Source organism: Moschus berezovskii, chromosome 20 (genome assembly GCF_049115385.1).
Source record: "Moschus berezovskii isolate FMDL1 chromosome 20, NW_MosBer_1.0, whole genome shotgun sequence".
NCBI lineage: Eukaryota > Metazoa > Chordata > Mammalia > Artiodactyla > Moschidae > Moschus > Moschus berezovskii.
In genome coordinates, this window is record NC_142479.1 from 56132181 (window position 1) to 56150323 (window position 18143).

Sequence of the window (18143 nt, forward strand, 5' to 3'; positions counted from 1 at the left end):
CGATAGACAACGGGTGGGCGGAGGGGGCCTGGATAAAGGTGAGGAGAAATGAGAAGACATCTGAGATAGACACCACTGATCAGAGGTCAGAAACAAGGGAGTAGAGGCGTCGGGACGCAGAGACGCGAGACGTGGGGTCCTGGGCTCTGAGCCTGGGGGTGGAGGGCAAGCCAGAAGCCCCCTTTCTTTCCAATCGCTGCCTCTCCCTGGGACCCTCTCGGCGCTCCCTGAGGCCCCCGCCCCCACCCCTCCCCCCCAAATCCTGCCCCCTCTGCGGATTGGTCCCCGGTCTGCCGGGGGCGGGGCTCGAGGGCTTTTACGTCACCGGCCGAGGGGGGCGGGCGGCTAGGGGAGGGGGTGACGGGCCCCGGCTCAGCACCTCGGAGAGTTCCCTCCCCGGCCTTGTTTTGCTTCGGAATCGCCACCGGGGGAGGCAGCCAGGGGGCCGGGCAACACGCGCAGCGGCTGGAGGATGGCCGTGGAGGGGTCGACGTGCCCCGGAGGGCAGAGGGCCCAGCGGTGATCCGGCGGTGGGGGGGCCGGGGCGCCGGGCAGGGTGAGGGGCAGCTGGCGGCGGCAGCAGTGGCCACACATCTGGATGGAAGCGAGCTTTGTCCAGACCACCATGGCTCTGGGGTTGTCCTCCAAGAAAGCATCTTCCCGCAATGTGGCCGTGGAGCGCAGGAACCTGATCACCGTGTGCAGGTGGGTATTGCCGGCGGGCGGGGGTGGGGTGGTCAAGGAGAGGCGACGGGGCCGGCTGGATGCGAGGATGCACAGCAGACGGGAAGAAAAGGGAGGCAGCACAGGGTTAAGAGGAGCGCGTGTCCGCTATCCCCAGACCCAGGCTTGGAGGGGGTCTGGAGGTCTGGTCTCTACCCTTCTAGGCCAGGCCAGGCCAGGCCTATGCCCAGCCTGGGGCCTGGAGGGTGAGGGGTGTTTAATTGGCACTGCAGCTTCCTGTGAGAACCAGGAAGTGACATTGTCTGTGAGGGGGAGGGGTGGGGAGGGCTGGCTCCCTTGCTGGGGGCGGGAGCTGGGTGGGCAAAGAACTGATGGGAGAGGGAAATGAACGCCCTCCAAGCGTGTCCTCACTCCCACCCCTGCCAACCTGGTCTCTCTGGGGTAGGGCTTTTCTGGGAGATTTCCCAATGCTCAAATCCTGGAGCAGGGGTGGTGCCCTCCTCCATCTCTGGGCAGTTTCAGCCCATGGCAGGGTCAACCGGGCATGTAGGTGAAGTCCCAGAATCCATCCAGTGAAGGCACAGCACTGCCCCTGTGGTGGGAAGGAGTGAGGGCCTGACCGCAGAAGCTGGTTCTCCTGGGTTCAAGGGGAGGAGACTGGGAGGGCTGAGCCCTTGGTTCCCAAGGGTGGGGTTGTCGCAGTGTTGGGAAGACTTGCCCGCTTTCTTGGGGCCCAGAAGGTGAACCTTCCCACTCCCCAGCCCTCCCGTGACTCACTCTCCCTGCCCTGAAGCCAGGAATGACCAGTCCTCAGCCCCTACCTGCGCTCATCTCTCCCCCTCGGAACCCCCTGCCAGCTGCCTTCTCCACCTGCAATTTCCCCTTTGCCCCACGCCACCTCTGAGGGCTCAGCTGTCTTCCCTTGCCAGCCTCACCTGCCTGCATGCCAGCCTTGGTCCTGCTCCTTCCCCCAGGGATCAGTGCCCACCTGATGCCCTGGGTCTGTCTCCTACAACTCTTTCAGGTTCCTGGGGGCACGCCCAGCTCTACTGCGTCTGTCTCACACCATTATATCCCCAGTGCCTAGCATGGTGCTGTGCACACTGAGCTCTGTAAAAATGCCTGGAACGCTAGAGAAGGAATGAGTGTGGCAGTGGCCCAGCCCAAATGCAGGCCTCTGCCTCCATGCTCAACTCCCAGGCCCTGCCAGTGTGGTGGAAAACACAGACGGTACTAGGTTCAGGTTCTGCTTCAGTTATTAGCTGTACCACCTTGTGGAAGTCTCCTAACCGCTCTGGGCCTTGAGTGTCTCACCATCTCCATCGTAGATGTAACAGCCACACCAAGGAATGGTAATGACATGATGCATGTTGGAGCCTAGTACAGCACCTGGCACATGAAAACAGCCCGTCCCAATGCCATCTTTCCTGTCCCTCTCATCTCTCTTGACCTCCTAGGTTCTTCTTCTTTCTCTTGCCTGCCAGGACAGCTGGGACTGCTGAAAGTGTAGGGAAGGGACAAACGCCCCTGGGCCTCAGCTGCAGAAGTAGACGTTCTGGGGGACTGGAAGTGGGGTTAGAGCTGGAATGTGAGGGATAGAGTTGGCGGGGCGGGGGGGGATTGGAAGCATGACAGAGGCTCAGAAACCCCTCTGGCCCCTGCCGCCTCATCACAGTCACGTGGTTCGCCTCCAGCTCCGGGAACAGTTCCCTTTAGCAGGCCGAGGGCTCCCCTGGGCCCTGGTTGCCCTGTCTCCATGGTAACCTGCAGCAGCCACTGCACCTCTGAGCAGGGAACACGCCATGGGGCTCCCGGGGGCGATGACCAGCTCCACAGCACCCCTGAGGACAGATGGCAGATGGCTGCCATGCTGAAACCAGCCACAGGCCCCCACTGAGGTCTGACCCAAATGACCAGAAGACATCACAGGAGCAGGGCTATATAATAAAGTCCAGATAATGCCCTAAACACAGACTCCTTCTGGCCATGCCATTAACGGCCCAGTTCCTTACCACCCCTGCCCCATGGCTTGCTCACTCACTTTCTCCCAGACTTTTCCTGGAATTTGAACCAAAATTTGATGAGACAGGTACTATTATTCTTGTTTACACCTGGGGAAGATGGGCCTTGGAGAGATTAAGTGACTTGTCCAAGGCCACAAAGGTACCACAGGGACACAGGATTTGAGTCCATCGAAGCTGCCTCCCTTGTTACAACCCCAGCACTGACCTAACTCTTATCTCAGGCCAGACCAACTCAAAGGGAAGGGAGTGAGGTCTGTGGGCTTAGTTGTGCCATTGGTCTAGAGCCTTGGAGGCCAGTGTTCGAGGGCTGGAGCATGGAGTGGAGAAGAGAGTGAGGAGGAGGCAGGGGCTGCTTGGGGCCAAAGTGATCCTGACCTCTACCAGGAGGCCCCAGAAAGAGCAAGCGTGTTGGGATCAGACATACCTGTTGACGCCTCACAAGCGGTGTGACTTTGAACAGATCAATCTCTTAGACCCTCAGTTATCTTATCTGTAAAATTGGGGTAATGGTGAGACTAAGAGGACCTTCCTCCCCAGGCTGTCAGGATAGATGAGATGACACATACTGAGCATAGCGCTGGGCACATTACAGGACTGGATGAGCTTAGAGAAAGAAGGACGATTCCAAGCAGCCCCCATATCCCTGGATACACCCCCGCTGCTGCACCACCCACAGAGGGGCCAGGATGGGATGCTGGGAACCATGTCCTCATCCCTGCCCCACCCTGCTGCCTGCCGCGATGGCAGGTGGAGACTGCAGGCATAGGGACTGCAGAGAGAGCCCAGGCTCTGGGTGGATTGGAGGGAGGGTGGGGGCTGCTGGGCTCCAGTCTCTCAGCCCCATTGGCTTCCCTTGGCTTCCTTCCTCTCTGACAGGCCAGGTGTCCGGGCCCTCAAGCCCCCTTCCAGAGATCTGCTGCCAATGCCCCCTCCCACCCACTGTGTATGTCAGACCCGCACCCTGCACCTCCCCCGGCCCAGCTCTGCACTGCCTGGTTCTGGGCAGCTGGTGTGTAGGTGGCCGAGCGAGGCGGGAAAAGGGGGAAGGGGAGCATCCGTGTGCTGGGGGTCCACCTGGCCACCCGTGCACGCCCACGCTCCGTGTGCTTGTGGCAACTCACATGCTCTGGCACAGGTGACCCCACCCCACCCCCACCCCAGAAGGGACTGGAGAATGTTCTAGCAATAGCAGAAGGCAGCTCAGGACAGGAGCACAAAGTAGCTCCCAGCTTCGAGCCAACCCCCACCCTTCTCTGACAGAGAGAATGCGACTCCAAAGGGTGGGTGATCAGGAAGAGGCTCTGGGCTGGCCCCCTGGCTCCAGGCCCCTCATCCTTCTACCTGCTGTTTCATCCCCTCTCATCCCCTGTTCCTGAAGCTTCCCTTCTCTGCCTCTCCGTCACCCACTCTGTCAATCAGTCTCCCATCTGCCACCCTACTCGCCCCTCTCTGGTCACTACAGCCTCACTTGTCCCCCACGCTCTTTCCCTCTGCCTCCCTACCACATCCATGCTCCTGGCGATCTCCTCTCATCCTGCCTTTCACCCCATTACCCTGTCTTCTCCCCTGACACCCCACTGCCCCTTCTCCCCCTCTCACCCAGGTTCTCCGTGAAAACCCTGCTGGAGAAGTACACGACGGAGCCCATCGATGACTCATCCGAGGAGTTCGTGAATTTTGCAGCCATCTTAGAGCAGATCCTCAGCCACCGTTTCAAAGGTCGGTCCAGGTTCCTGTCCCCTATCGCTCCCGGCTACCCCATTCTGATCTACTCTGTGGCTGTCTGAACCCCATCATTGACCCTGGCCCCAATTCTAGATCATGCACAGAAGCTCAAGCACAGAGCTGGGGGTGGGCACAACACAAGGGGTACCCACAAGCCGCAGCAGTGAGCCTCGTGTGTACATGCATGTGTGGGTATGTCTGCTTGGGGTAGGCGCGATGCACCTGCGTGGCTGCTTTTACTTACGCATGTGCATGCCCTATTACATGGATCCTCTCCAAACTCCCTGGTCTTGCTGAGCCCGCTCCCTGCCCTGGCTCAGCCTGTGCCCCAGCAGGTCCGGTGAGCTGGTTCAGCTCAGATGGGCAGCGAGGCTTTTGGGACTACATCCGCCTGGCCTGCAGCAAGGTGCCCAACAACTGTGTGAGCAGCATCGAGAACATGGAAAACATCAGTACTGCCCGGGCCAAGGTGAGGGGCCTGCAGCGGGCAAGGCCAGGGCAGCTGCTCCCTCCTCTGGATACAGAGGGGCTGCTTGCTCCTTGGTCCTCGCCCCAGCCCATGGGCATTGGGGAGAAGGGCCACAGGAGGTCCAGACCCAGGGGCACACACATGGGTCCCTCTGGGGCAGCCAGTAAAAGTGAACATGCTTTCCAGGGCCGGGCATGGATCCGGGTGGCACTGATGGAGAAGCGCATGTCGGAATACATCACCACAGCCCTGCGGGACACTCGGACCACCAGGTCAGACCCCCTCAATCAGTGTGGACCACAGGTCCCAGGGTGTACATTCATTGCCTAAACACACTTGATCCTTCAGTTGCGGCAGCAACCTTCAGTATCTGGACTACAACTACCAGCATGCACTGCTAGTTCCCCTCTCCCAGACCATCAATCGGTCAGCTGGGCCAGCCCGTCCCAGAACACACTTTTAGCACCACCACCATCTCTTCCAAGTCAAATTCATTATCCCCCATGACCCCCAGTGCTGGTCTCACGCACACAGCTCTGGACACGCCTCAACTGTGTATTATTTTACTTGTTGGCCTCGTTCCATGACCTATAGCACACGGCTCTACCTGCTCGGCAAACAGTCTGTACTTGCTAACCATGGACTACAGAGTCCCGGGACAGAGTTTCGGTCCATACACTGTGGGTCTGCAGAGATATCGGGTCTGGGAGGCAGGGTCACAGGCAAGATGTGCCAAAGGGGAAAATGAGTACGGTGGGGACGTGTGCTTCGCTACCCCCCTCACGTGGTCACACCCAAACTGATGTTTTTAGCTGCACTGTATCTCTGGTGTGTCCTCACATTTCAGGATTCACATTAACATATATTTTTTAAAATCGACTGTATGCCAAGATACTTCCCTGGAAGCTCAGACGGTAGAGAACATGCCTACAATGCAGGAAACCTGGGTTCTATTCCTGGGTCGGGAAGATCCCCTGGAGAAGGGAATGGCAACCCTCCAGTATTCTTGCCTGGAGAATCCCATGGACATAGGAGCCTGGCGGGCTACAGTCCATGGGGTTGCAAAGAGTCAGACACGACTGAAACACTAACACTTCACTATGTGCCTAGCACTGTTTAGGACTTGTTTCCTGATTTTAAGGATCTGGGTGACTCTGTACTTGGTGGAGAAGGGGTAGTTCAGAGGGATGGAGGTCATCTCAGGGGACACGCGTTTTAATAGGTGGGAGACACAGGCGCTATCCCCAGTGGGCCCCAGTCTGAGGGAGACAAGATCCACAGTGAGTGGTGAGCAGGAAAAAAGATACCTCCTTCCTCCAGGCAAGGTTTGTGATAAGCCAACAGGAGAAGCCCTGAGGTGTGGAGCTCCCTGGGAAGACTACATTGCCGGTACCTTCCCCCTCCCCACAGACGCTTCTACGACTCCGGAGCCATCATGATGCGGGAGGAAGCCACGGTCCTCACTGGGATGCTGATCGGACTGAGCGCCATAGACTTCAGGTGGGGTCTGGGTGGCGGTGGCGGTCGCAGTGACGGTGGGATTGGGGTTGTTTCTCTGCGAAAGTCCACATTCCCATCCTCTCACACCTGCCCCCGACCCTGTGGCTGCTCTGCCCCCAGCTTCTGCCTAAAGGGCGAAGTGCTGGACGGGAAGACCCCGGTGGTCATCGACTACACGCCCTACCTAAAGTTCACTCAGAGGTGAGCAGCCCGATTGTTGCGGAGGTGGGTGGGTGCGTCAGACGACCGCCCTGAGGGGTGGGGATGGCGGGCGGGAGGCTAGCGGCCTGGGCATCATGCCGTCCCCCCACCCCCCGCCCCTGGCCCAAGAGGCTTGTCTGTGTAACTGTGTAACCTTGGCTGTGTAACTGCTCCCTCCCTCAAGCTACGACTACTTGACCGACGAGGAGGAGCGGCACAGCGCCGAGAGCAGCACGAGCGAGGACAACTCGCCCGAGCACCCGTACCTGCCGCTCGTCACCGACGAGGACAGTTGGTACAGCAAGTGGCACAAGATGGAACAGAAGTTCCGCATTGTCTACGCGCAGAAGGTGCGCGGCGCGCGGCGTGGGCGGGGCGTGGGCGGGGCGGGCGGCCGCGGGGACCCCCTCCGCTCGCTGCCCGGGCTGAGCCGGCGCCCCGCAGGGCTACCTGGAGGAGCTGGTGCGTCTGCGCGAGTCGCAGCTGAAGGACCTGGAGGCGGAGAACCGGCGGCTGCAACTGCAGCTGGAGGAGGCGGCGGCGCAGAACCAGCGGGAGAAGCGGGAGCTAGAAGGCGTGATCCTGGAGCTGCAGGAGCAGCTGTGAGTGCCGCCGCCGCGGCCCTGACCCCGGTCCCCCGCCACCCCGACCACATCGCCCCCGCTGACCCGAACATCACCTTTCCCGATGCCAACCACCATCAGACCACTGAGCCCGGTACCGCCACCCTGAGATCCCCCTGCTGGACGACCTAACTGTATTCTCGACATAAGATCCGCCCCACCCCCCACCTCTACTCCCTCCCCAAGCCGGCTCCCCACTTCACCCTCAGCTACCCGACACCAGCTAGAATGGCCACTCAACAGTACTCCTGGGATTCCGGCACTACAGGAGCCCCAGGATTACTCACAAGCCTCTCTAATTAATAGTATTCAACGCCCTTCAACATGATTGCATCATTCCCTCTGTTCAACACATCTGAACAGCAACATAGGCCCACTGAGCATCATCACCCACAGTGACCCCTGACCTCACCTCTACCCATCCTTCTAACAGTTCCTCTTTAAATGTTTCCATCACCCTGAGGCCTCCCAGCATGATCCCCTGACACCCCATTACTCTTCATGATCCCGGCACTGCTCTGCACCAACCTGCTCAACACCCTGACTCCCCCAACATCTCATTATTCCGCTAAACCCCAACATAAGTACCCTAATTCCTATCACCCCTGTGACCCCCCAGTACACTCCACTGACTCCCAGGATCTGCCCCACTGACTCAACATTCGTCCGTTTCTGCCACCCAGGTTTCAATCCTAGCCCCTCCCCCCACCTCTCTCTGAGCCCCTCCTCCCCACTTCTGCTCCCTCTTCCAGCCAGGCCTGACCCCCCCTCCCCATCCCAGGACAGGTCTGATCCCTGGTGACCACGCTCCCCTGGCCCAGGGTTCCAAGGACCTCACCACACGCCTGGTCAACCAATGGCCATCACTGGGCACACTCAGTGGGGCCGAGGGTGCCAACAACCCCAAGCTCTACCGGAGGTAAGCCCCAGCCAGACTCAGCCTGGCCTCAGTGCTGGTCCCTCCTCTCCTATGGAAGAGGGGGGCTAGGGGCTGTGGGCCTCTGTCCGCCCATCGGCTCTCTCTCTGCTTTGCCACAGACACAGTTTCATGAGCACGGAGCCTCTGTCTGCTGAAGCCAGTTTAAGCTCGGACTCCCAGCGCCTGGGAGAGAGCAAGCGGGACGAGGAGCCCTGGGGCCCCATCGGTGAGCCCCCCAATCCAGCACCCAGTACCCACTCCAGAAGGGCTGAGGCCAGGCCTTGGGGCTTGTTGTCAGGCCCTGGCCACTTCCCTCATTCACTCAACCCTGCCTGGGAGCTTAGCACAGCAACTGAGAGTTTGGTTTGGGGTGTCAGGCAGACTCTGGCACAAATCCCAGCTGCACCTTCTCTGGTCTTGGGAGCTTGGTCATTGAGTCCACCTTGCTAAGTCCTTCTCATGGGGGTGCTGATTAGAACAGTCACCAGTGGTGGCAAATGGTGAGGGCTCCATTACATCCTCAAAGGCCCCACAAAGGCCCTACAGATCCTTCAGGAGTTCTTTGCCTAACTATTTTGCTCTTATTTCCTGCGCTCTATGAACCAGTTGCCTGACCGTTGTTTCCCCCTTCTCTTTGGCTGCCAGGAAGCTCAGAACCAAATTAGTGGCTCCCTTCAAGCGAATGTCCAGGACTTCAACGCATGCATTTTGTGTTGCCCTCCCTCCCTGGCTTCACCTGGCTTTCCCACCCTAGTTTCCCTGGTGCCTGGACCGCCTGTCTTTTCTTTCTAAAATCCACACCGCACTGGATGACCCTAGAACTTCTTTGAGACGAGGCAGGCTATGGACCGTGGAACCCCGCCACACTGTGTCTGTGATTGTCCGTGTGTCTGTCTCCCCACCAGACTGTGAGCTCCATGAGGGCAGGGACCGTGTCTCGTGCGCTCTCTGTATCCCCCGCACTTGGAACCACACAAGTGCTCACCATGTGTTTAATAAATGGACAAAGAGAGGATGAACCCTCAGGGGGAGACAGAGACATAAACTGACGATTACAATACAGTGTCTGTCCCCAGCTCTGTGCATGACAGCGCCAGGTGCTCTTCCCGGGTTTCACTGCAAAAGGCCAGCACTCCAGGAATGAGGAGGGTCTCCTGGCGGGTGACCCAAGGGCTGTCCCTTCACTGCCTGCACCCGAGCACCGCCCACCACCCACTCACAGAGGCCGGTCTGCATGGCCTCACCAGCCCTCTCTCCCCAGGGAAGGACCCCACGCCCTCCATGCTGGGCCTCTGCGGCTCCCTGGCCTCCATCCCCAGCTGCAAGTCCCTGGCGAGCTTCAAATCCAACGAGTGCCTGGTGAGCGACAGTCCCGAGGGCAGCCCGGCACTGAGCCCCAGCTGAGGAGCGGCGTGGGCAGCACCAGCCCCACCTGCCGCCCTTCCTCAGAGCCTCCCCAACCCAGGCCACCCTCCAGAGAATGCTGCCCACTCAGCCAGGAATCTCTCTGGAGACACCCTTTGCTTCTAGCCCAGTTCAGCTTCTCGCCCACGGAGGCCGGAGCTGCTGAGGGAGGCCGCTGGGGCCAAGAGGCAGGGGCACCGAGGCCACGGAGAGCCCTCAGGAAGCTGCTTCTTCCGGTGACCCCGATGCCTGGTTAGCTCCCAGATGGACACTCCTTCGCTCATCACCCCGCACTCCTCGGGCTGGCGGCCCAGCCTCAGCAGCGCCACCTCCCATGCCTCTCCTGTCTGCCCCTGTGTATGCCCTGGAGTCACTCCTTTCTCAGCCCCCTGGCTGGGGGCAGGGGCAGCTATGAGGCTATCAGGCAAATAAAAATCAGAGGACTGAGGGCAGCCTTGTCTGTGGAGGGGCTGGGACAGGGGGCCCGGTCCTAAGGTTGGCAGAATGTGGTGGAGTTAGTGCTGGGCCCACAACCAGGTGATGCTGGACCCGCTAAAACCTGTGAACAGACTGGTCGGAATAATTCAGGGAGCCGGGTGGCTTTTGGCATGAAGTGTCTGAAATAATAGGTCAGCCCAGGGAAACACCAAAATGTGCTAAGGTCCCCTTGGATAACTCATCTACCCCAGGCAGAGACAATGCTGGACATCCTGGGCGGGGAGTGGGGCAGAGATGGAGAAGGCAAGTCCTGGCAGGGCCCCATGTCCCATCGATTACCCTGAGCAATTCAGCTTTGGCCTACAGGTCCAGACTCTTCCATTAGGCCAAAGCCTGGCATTGAAGCCACCTTCCTTCCTGGGTTGTCACTTAAGTGTGCCCTTGGGTAAAGGTCTCACCCCCACTGGCTCTCATAACATTGCAGGAGGGCTCCTCTACAGGGACGCCACCTGGGCAGCCAAAGCCAATGTCAAGGTCCCTTACAGGCCTCTTCTGTGCAAATCGCTCACCAAGCCCTGTTTTCCCACCCATCCCAGACACCTCCTGCAGTCACAAGCACTGGAAAGAAGTTTATCGTCTTTAGACTCAACAAATTAATAGGGGTGGGTGCAGACTACGCCAGGTCCAGAGTTTTGTGGCTCCTAGAGACAGGCTCACTTATAGCAAACCCACAGGGAAATGAGAGGAGAAGTGAGCAGATTTGGTCTTGAACTTGAGGGCAGAGAGTGATGATTCTCGGGTCTGGGGAATGAGGAACAGCAGAAGTAGTCATGGTTGGGGGGTGCTCTGGGTGGGTGCAGAGGGGCATTCCCATACCCCTGGGGCTGAGTGGGGAGAAAAGAGAAATGAGGCCCCTCCCCTCAGTGCTGAAGGAAAAGGCACTTGGCTCAGTCTCCTCCTGCCCCACCCTGTCCATGGAAGAGGTAGGGTCCTTTTCCCCTCGCTCCTTTCAAGGGCTCAAAAGCTGTTCCCTGTTGAGCCTCTGGAAGAAGCTTTTGCCGAACTCATAAGTGCTGATCATGATGGCGCAGGAAGGAGCGGCCTTGATGATCCTCGGGAGGAAGCCTGCGGTGGGAGGGGGAGGCTAGGGTCAGAGGTTGAGTCCCAGGGAGCACCAACTTCACCACGGTGTGGACATACACACAAAAACGCCCACCTGCAAAGAGGCCCCTAGTGCCCGACTCAGCCAGGATCCTCCGTAGCAGCAGCCAAGTGGAGTCAGTGTGCAGGGGCATCACTGCAAATCCAGGTGTGGCCCAGTAAGACCCCACTGGGCACCCCCAACCAGGCCTGCCCTGCCCCACACTGGCCAGGGCTCCTCACCTCTCACAGCCTCCACTGCTCCTAGCGCGACCTGGCGTTGAGTCTTCACCACGTCGAATGGTAGAGTCAGGGTGGCCGCCACCTGGTGGGGTGGGAACAGGCTTGTCTCCATTCCCAGGAACCCCATTCCTTGCATCCAACCAGGGCCTCCTGGCCTTAGCTAGCTGGAATATCACTAGGGGAATGGAGTGAGCGTACCCCTGGACAGGCACACAAAGATTCCTTTCCAGAGCATTTCCAACAACCCTTTGGTCACCTCAAGGACACGTCAATGGCCTCACTCCCAGCATGATCGACTCACCATTCCTGAGATGCCGCCAGCGACAAAGCTGATGCCCACAGAGGTCTGGTCCTTTGGTCTGAGCCCGCTCAGCCAGCTCTTCACCAGCTCATAGTTGAACCAGTACAGAGCTTGGGGGCACGGGGGTGCACTCGTTAGAGACTAGGAGGGCAGTGGGGTAGGCCTGGACCTCCCATCTCCCATGGACCTACACATCGCAACTACTCCCTCCCAATTATGAAGCCTGTATGCTATGTGCCAGTGTATTTCACAGGCCCTGGGCAGCGTCTCATGAAAACATGGGGTCCACTTCACATGTGAGATAGATACTCATGGCTCAAAGAAGTTACATGACTTACAGACTAGCAGTAGCAAAACTGGGGCTTAGCTGCAGACCTCCTAGGGCCCCTCACCTCAACCCCTGCACTCCAGGTGCCTACCTGAGAAGGGCACATCCCGAAGGGCAGTGGGACCCCAGCCCAGCCAGAGTGAGCGCCAGCCACCCTGAGCCACAGCTGCTCGGACACAGGTGCCCAGCTCCCGGTATGACAGGTGCTGAGCCTGCAGCTTTGTCCGCACCAGCTCCAGAGGGCTGATCACAGTCACGGTGCCCACTGTGGGGAATGGGAGGATGGGTCAGCTCACAGGTCCCAGTGGCAGCCCTCCCAGAGTCTGGGGACCTTGAACATCCCCCCACCCCAAAGCTGGCAGAGATTGGGAGTCCGGACTGGGCTCCTGCCCGGAGGGTGGTCAAAGGGAGATGGCGGGCCCAGGGCTGTGCTCACGGCGGGCCAGTGCACCAGCCACCATGGGAGCGTAGAGGTCAGAAGTCAGGGCTCGACCACACAGGAAGGCCTTGAGTTGGTCGTAGGCGGTGAAGTAGACGGCAGTGGCTGGCACAGTCATCACCCTGGGGGTGTGTATAGGTTAGACAAGACTCTCCAAAGCTCCCAAACCTCCCAAGGTTCCCTGGCCCCACTCAGCCAGCCAACATTGGGAGTAAGAAGTCGGAGTGGGGGGGTCGGGGGAGGTAAGCCGCAGAACTGGGGTGCTCACAGGGTGGCTGGGAGGCCGCTCCACAGGGTCCTGGTACCCTCATGTCGCACAATCTTCACAAAAGCATCCTGGTCACGCAGACACCAGCCCACAAGGAGGAAGGATGAAATGAACAAGGCTTGTGGCAGGGCTGGCCCAGGCTGGGCCCTCCCCTGACACCTTCACTCTACCCAGGAGCCCTTCAGGCCTCCACACATGTAACTCCCTATTTGACTCCAAACAGACTCCTATTTGGGCTTCCCAGATAGTCCTAGTGGTAAGAATATGCCTGCCAATGCAGGAGACGTAAGAGACATGGGTTCGAGCCCTGGGTTGGGAAGATAACCTGGAACAGGAAAGAGCAACCCACTCCAGTACTGGTGCCTGGAATATTCCATGGGCAGAAGAGCCTGGTGGGCTACAGTCGATGGAGTCTCAAAGAGTTAGACACGACTGAGCATGGAACAGGAGAGATTCCTAATCATCTTTCAAACCTTGTGAAGGCCCTGCTCCCTCAAGGTAGCCCTTCCCAAAATGTACTGGCCATCTCTACGTGCTTTAGGCTACCCACTGTTTTCTGGGTCTGTTGCCCTACCACTCTGTATCCCTCCGAATGCCTACAGACCCATCCAGGGGCACAGCTGCTCCTCACCATGGTACCAGTGAAGCGAGTAGGGTCCTGAAACCAGGTGGCACAGCGGGCACCATTTGGGCACAGGTAGAGGGGCTCTAGGACACCATTGCAGTACAGGAGGCACTTCCCTGTGGATCAGAGAGAGGAGGGCAGTGGGGAAGGGGTTGGGGCGTCAGAAAGACAGGGTCCTGGGACCTCACAGGGAGGTGGTGAGCTCCCATCCCTGGAGGGCCAGCAGAGCCTGGGGTCCCTGGGTGGACGTTCTAGTGTAGGACAGACGGCTGGCTGGTAAGATCTAAAAGTGTGTGCCAGTCCATGACTGTGGGGCCCCCATGTGCTCTGAGAGACCGGGACACTCCCTCCCCTGAACCCTTACAGGCTCCCCGTGGTGCGGGGCACTCACATTTGGCGTAAGAGAGGCTCCAGAGTCTGGAGGGAGGCATCAGCTCTAAAACACAAGATGGTACCTCAAGTCAGACGTGTCTCCCACCTGCCCCCAGGCACCCCATCCCTGGGGAACCCTCACCGCCACTGGCTCCAAGGTCAGGCACTCACCACTAGCCACTGAGGGGCGCTGAGACTGCAAGCGTACCTTCACCACATCCAGGGGGGTCACTAGGGGAGGAGGGCAGGACTGAAGGCTCCTTCAGGACCCCTCCCTGACCCCTCATCCAGAGCCAAGTCACTTGTCAAAATCTGGTCTGCCCCAGCCCCCAGCTGCTCCCACCCCACCTCCCCAGATCTTACTGAAGAGGGAAGTGACCACAGCCCCTGCGCCGGATGCCACCATTTGTTGGAGGGGGCTGATGCCCCCAAGGTCCTGGTCAGCCATCTTGTAGCTTCAGTTCTGAAAAGCAAGTGTCAACTGGAGCAATAACCAGAGTCAGGAAGGGGAAGAAAGGAGGCAGGGGTGCCTGGGGACACTATGGGGACTCTCACCCCATTCACTCACTGAGTATGAGTTTCTCACAACCACTTTCTAAAGCAGTTATTCTCAGGTTCACCTTGCTGGGGGCGTGGGGGTGGGGAACATGCTCAGAGAGGTGAGTTGACCGGCCCAAGGTCACACTGGGAGAGTCACCCATCAGTTAATGGGCAATAACGGCCCACCGCCATTCCCTCTCCCTTGCCACACCGGCGTACTGTGATCCAGTTCAGTGCATGTGCCCCGGCAGGCCTGGGGACCAACGATCAAAGCGCCTGAGCCGCCCTCCTACGCCCCCCACTCCAGCGCCCAGGCCCGAGATAGGTGCATGTGAGCCTCGAGTCACACAGTGTGGAGAGGTGAGGCCGGGCGGTGAGGGAAAGGGAACAAATCTGAGGGCGGCTGAGGTTCCATCCCCTTTCGTGGGACTGAAGGTGAGGACTCCCAGGCCTCCCCCGCACCCGTCCTCTCGAGGCCCGAAGGGCCAGGCCCCGGGTCCGAACGGTAAAGACAAATTGCTCTCCCGCGAGCGGGGGCGGTGGGGTGGGGGTGGGAGGTAGGCGAGGCCGAAAGTGCTTGAAGTAGGGATAGGACAAGATCGCTCTTCACCCCTCAGAGACATTGTTCCGGTTCCTCGAGCAGGGAGCGCCCGGTGAGGCCGACTATGTCGGCCCGCGACTCCCGGCCCCCAGCCCAGGCCCGCCCGGCTCAGAATCCCTCGGACCCCAACTCCCGCCTCTGCCTCCCACTTGGCCCTCAGCCTTGGTCCGGTCCCGCCCACCTGGCTCTAGGCCGGTACTCGAGCGGCGCGGTGCCCGGGGCCGGGCGGGCCCATAGCGGCTCCGCCGCCAATGCGGGCTCCGCGCGCGCTCACTCGGCACCGAGGCCGACTCGGAAAGCAGCCGAGGTCGCCCCGCCCCCGGTTGGCCCTGTGAGGCCCCGCCCCCCCCGGGCCGACCGACCGTTTGCCCGGAGTGACGCCGGCCCGCCCACTCGCGGCCTCCTCCCTGTCCCGCGCTAGCCGGAACCCGCGCGGCCGATGCCCAGTCCCGCCCGCGCGCCAAGATCGCGTGTCTCCACGCCGCGCTCGACCTGGCGGCAGCGCTGTACTTGACAACTTATTGTCCCCAATACCACCCCACCGGTGGTACCCCGGCAGAGCGCTGCTCCCGCGAACTTTCCAGACGAGCATGGGTAACGCACTCTCCCCGTTTTCTTCATTCGCGGGCCGGAAGAGATTTGAATCAATTCTTCCAGGATCGCGAGGGCGATCAGATAGTGATGGCAAACATCAACCCACCCGGCCCTTTGTTGAGGTTTTTACAACTTCATGAAGACCGTATCAAACAGGGTCGTCCCCGTTTAACAGACAGTCCACCGAGGTTGCAATGCCAAAACCACTTGACGAACTGCGGGGTACCATGCGGGTGTGGGCGATGGAGTTAACGAGTAAGCAACTGAAGCCAGACGGCTGGCCCGAGGAATGGCTGGCCCGGGAGCCCCTGGGAGATCTGGGTTTAACCTGGGCTTCGTCCCACCTCCTTGTGACCCTGGGCAAGTTACAACGCTGCTCCGGGCCTCGGATTTCTTCTTTGCACTGAGATAGGATCGAGTAGGGGGAAAGGGGACAGACATTTCTGTGTTGGTTACTCTCACAAAACCTATTTCTACGTCTCAACAGTTTTAGAAATAGATTATTATTCGCCTTCCCCATTTTATGGAAGACGAAACTGAGGGTCAAAGTTAAGAACCCGGAATTCGAAATGGACAAATACCAAACCCCTCCCCTCAAATTGTCTCCCCGGGGTGACAGGTTGGCGTAAATCCTGTAACGACGTCTCCGATGCCGCTTCTTAGGAGACTCATTTTTCTCCCGGGCCAGGCCCGTTAGCCGAGACCCCACCAACTGCCTCGCTTTTAAAACTTTTCGTTCGCTCACTGATTGATTTCTTCTAACAGAGAAACGAACATGGTCTGTGAGCCTGCGCCTTTAAGAAGGGTAGCCGTGACTCTGACGTCACTTGCTTCTCCGCCCCTCACCCCGAGAACAGTTGCTTCCCGGCCGGGAGTAACCCAGCCAGCCGGTGCACGCCGGATTAGCACGTGGATTCCATGGGGCCAACCATGCACTTTCCCTGAGAAAAGGCTCTGCGGCTCTCCGAGGCTAAGAAGCCCGAAGTGGGGGGCGGGCAGTGACCGGTGAAGTGCTGCTGGTCTACAGGGCCCCGAGAGAAGGCGCCATTTACATTCCCTTCTTATACCAAGTGAATTTTGAAACGACACAAAGTCATTTTATAAACTGTCAGGGAGAGAGCCCAGCCCCAATTAAGGTCCTTTACCGCCTTAAAGACATGGTTACAAACAGTTTCACAGCCATCAGCCAAGAGATATCTCTTCCCATTTTACAGAGGAGGAAACTGAATTCCTTGTGTGTAATGACTCCTGGTGTGGAGTAGAACCCAGACTTCTCCCATGCGCTCTTCCCATTTTACGGTGAGTTTCAAGTTGCATCAAAATCACATGAATGCAAGAGCTAGAGTTCAAACTTCCACCTTCCTCTGACCAGAGGACCTCCCACCCCAGCCCATTCTCGACTGGGGCTGTCTGCTCCCGGCAAAGGTTTACTCAGGCCTTCAGTTCAGTTCAGTTCAGTTCAGTCGCTCAGTCATGTCCGACTCTTAGCAACCCCATGAACCACAGCACTCCAGGCCTCCCTGTCCATCACCAACTCCCTGAGTTCACTCAAACTCATGTCCACAGAGTCGGTGATGCCATCCAGCCATCTCATCCTCTGTCATCCCCTTCTCCTCCTGCCCTCAATCTTTCCCAACATCAGGGTCTTTTCAAATGAGTCAGCTCTTTGCATCAGGTGGCCAAAGTATTGGAGTTTCAGCTTCAACATCAGTCCTTCCAATGAACACCCAGGATTGATTTCCTTTAGGATGGACTGGTTGGATCTCCTTGCACTCCAAGGGACTCCTCTCAAGAGTCTTCTCCAGCACCACAGTTCAAAAGCATTAACTAAGGCCTTAGGTCCCAAGAATTTTGAGCACGACTTTACTAGTGTGTGAGATGAGTGCAATTGTGCGGTAGTTTGAGCATTCTTTGGCATTGCCTTTCTTTGGGATTGGAATGAAAACTGACCTTTTCCAGTCCTGTGGCCACTGCTGAGTTTTCCAAATTTGCTGGCATATTGAGTGCAGCACTTTCAATAACCCCAGATATGCAGATGACACCACCCTTATGGCAGGAAGTGAAGAGGAACTAAAAAGTCTCTTGATGAAAGAGGAGAGTGAAAAAGTTGGCTTAAAACTAAGATCATGGCATCTGGTCCCATCACTTCAGGGGAAATAGATGGAGAAACAGTGGAAACAGTGTCAGACTTTATTTTTCTGGGCTCCAAAATCGCTGTGGATGCTGATTGCAGCCATGAAATTAAAAGACACTTACTCCTTGGAAGGAAAGTTATGATCAATCTAGATAGCATATTAAAAAGCAGAGACATTACCTTGCCAACAAAGGTCCGTCTAGTCAAGGCTATGGCTTTTCCAGTGGTCATGTATGGATGTGAGAGTTGGACTGTGAAGAAAGCTGAGCACCGAAGAATTGATGCTTTTGAACTGTGGTGCTGGAGAAGACTCCTGCGAGTCCCTTGGACTGCAAGGAGATCCAACCAGTCCATCCTAAAGGAGATCAGTCCTGGGTGTTCATTGGAAGGACTGATGCTAAAGCTGAAACTCCCAATACTTTGGCCACCTCATGCGAAGAGTTGACTCACTGGAAAAGACTCTGATGCTGGGAAGGATTGGGGGCAGGAGGAGACGGGGACGACAGAGGATGAGGTGGCTGGATGGCATCACCAACTCGATGGAGGTGAGTTTGAGTGAACTCCGGGAGTT

General features: G+C 58.2%; 2 protein-coding genes across 9 annotated transcripts; one reads left to right on the top strand and one right to left on the bottom strand.

The window, feature by feature from the left end:
* The first annotated feature begins 405 nt into the window (after positions 1-405).
* RUNDC3A (RUN domain containing 3A) lies at positions 406-9997 on the top strand. 8 transcript variants are annotated; one of them, XM_055408034.2, is made up of 11 exons: positions 406-705; positions 4312-4427; positions 4754-4902; positions 5089-5174; positions 6313-6402; positions 6523-6603; positions 6788-6953; positions 7048-7205; positions 8008-8145; positions 8265-8371; positions 9407-9997. In XM_055408034.2, the coding sequence occupies exons 1-11, from the start codon at positions 599-601 to the stop codon at positions 9547-9549; spliced, it is 1341 nt and encodes a 446-aa protein (XP_055264009.1). In that variant the 5' UTR covers positions 406-598; the 3' UTR covers positions 9550-9997. The 8 variants fall into 8 exon arrangements, with proteins under 8 accessions (XP_055264009.1, XP_055264001.1, XP_055264003.1 ...); XM_055408026.2 differs by having other exon boundaries at positions 4766-4902; XM_055408028.2 differs by having other exon boundaries at positions 4769-4902.
* A 606-nt stretch (positions 9998-10603) lies between these two features.
* On the bottom strand, positions 10604-15180 carry SLC25A39 (solute carrier family 25 member 39). The gene is made up of 12 exons (XM_055408035.2): positions 15026-15180; positions 14067-14166; positions 13875-13934; positions 13723-13767; positions 13338-13447; positions 12707-12774; positions 12436-12560; positions 12091-12264; positions 11672-11781; positions 11371-11452; positions 11204-11284; positions 10604-11112 (listed from the first exon to the last, which is right to left on the bottom strand). Exons 2-12 carry the CDS (start codon positions 14149-14151, stop codon positions 10997-10999), a joined length of 1056 nt encoding a protein of 351 aa, XP_055264010.2. The 5' UTR covers positions 14152-14166; positions 15026-15180; the 3' UTR covers positions 10604-10996.
* Between the last annotated feature and the right edge of the window lie 2963 nt (positions 15181-18143).

Coding starts and splice junctions, on each gene's coding strand:
- RUNDC3A (XM_055408034.2), top strand. CDS start 599: ATGGAAGCGAGCTTTGTCCAGACCACCATGGCTCTGGGGTTGTCCTCC. Junction 4,903..5,088: donor TCAGTACTGCCCGGGCCAAG/GTGAGGGGCCTG, acceptor CATGCTTTCCAG/GGCCGGGCATGGATCCGGGT. Junction 6,403..6,522: donor CTGAGCGCCATAGACTTCAG/GTGGGGTCTGGG, acceptor CTCTGCCCCCAG/CTTCTGCCTAAAGGGCGAAG.
- SLC25A39 (XM_055408035.2), bottom strand. CDS start 14,151: ATGGCTGACCAGGACCTTGGGGGCATCAGCCCCCTCCAACAAATGGTG. Junction 13,448..13,722: donor GAGCCTCTCTTACGCCAAAT/GTGAGTGCCCCG, acceptor TCTGATCCACAG/GGAAGTGCCTCCTGTACTGC. Junction 11,113..11,203: donor CACTAGGGGCCTCTTTGCAG/GTGGGCGTTTTT, acceptor CTCCCACCGCAG/GCTTCCTCCCGAGGATCATC.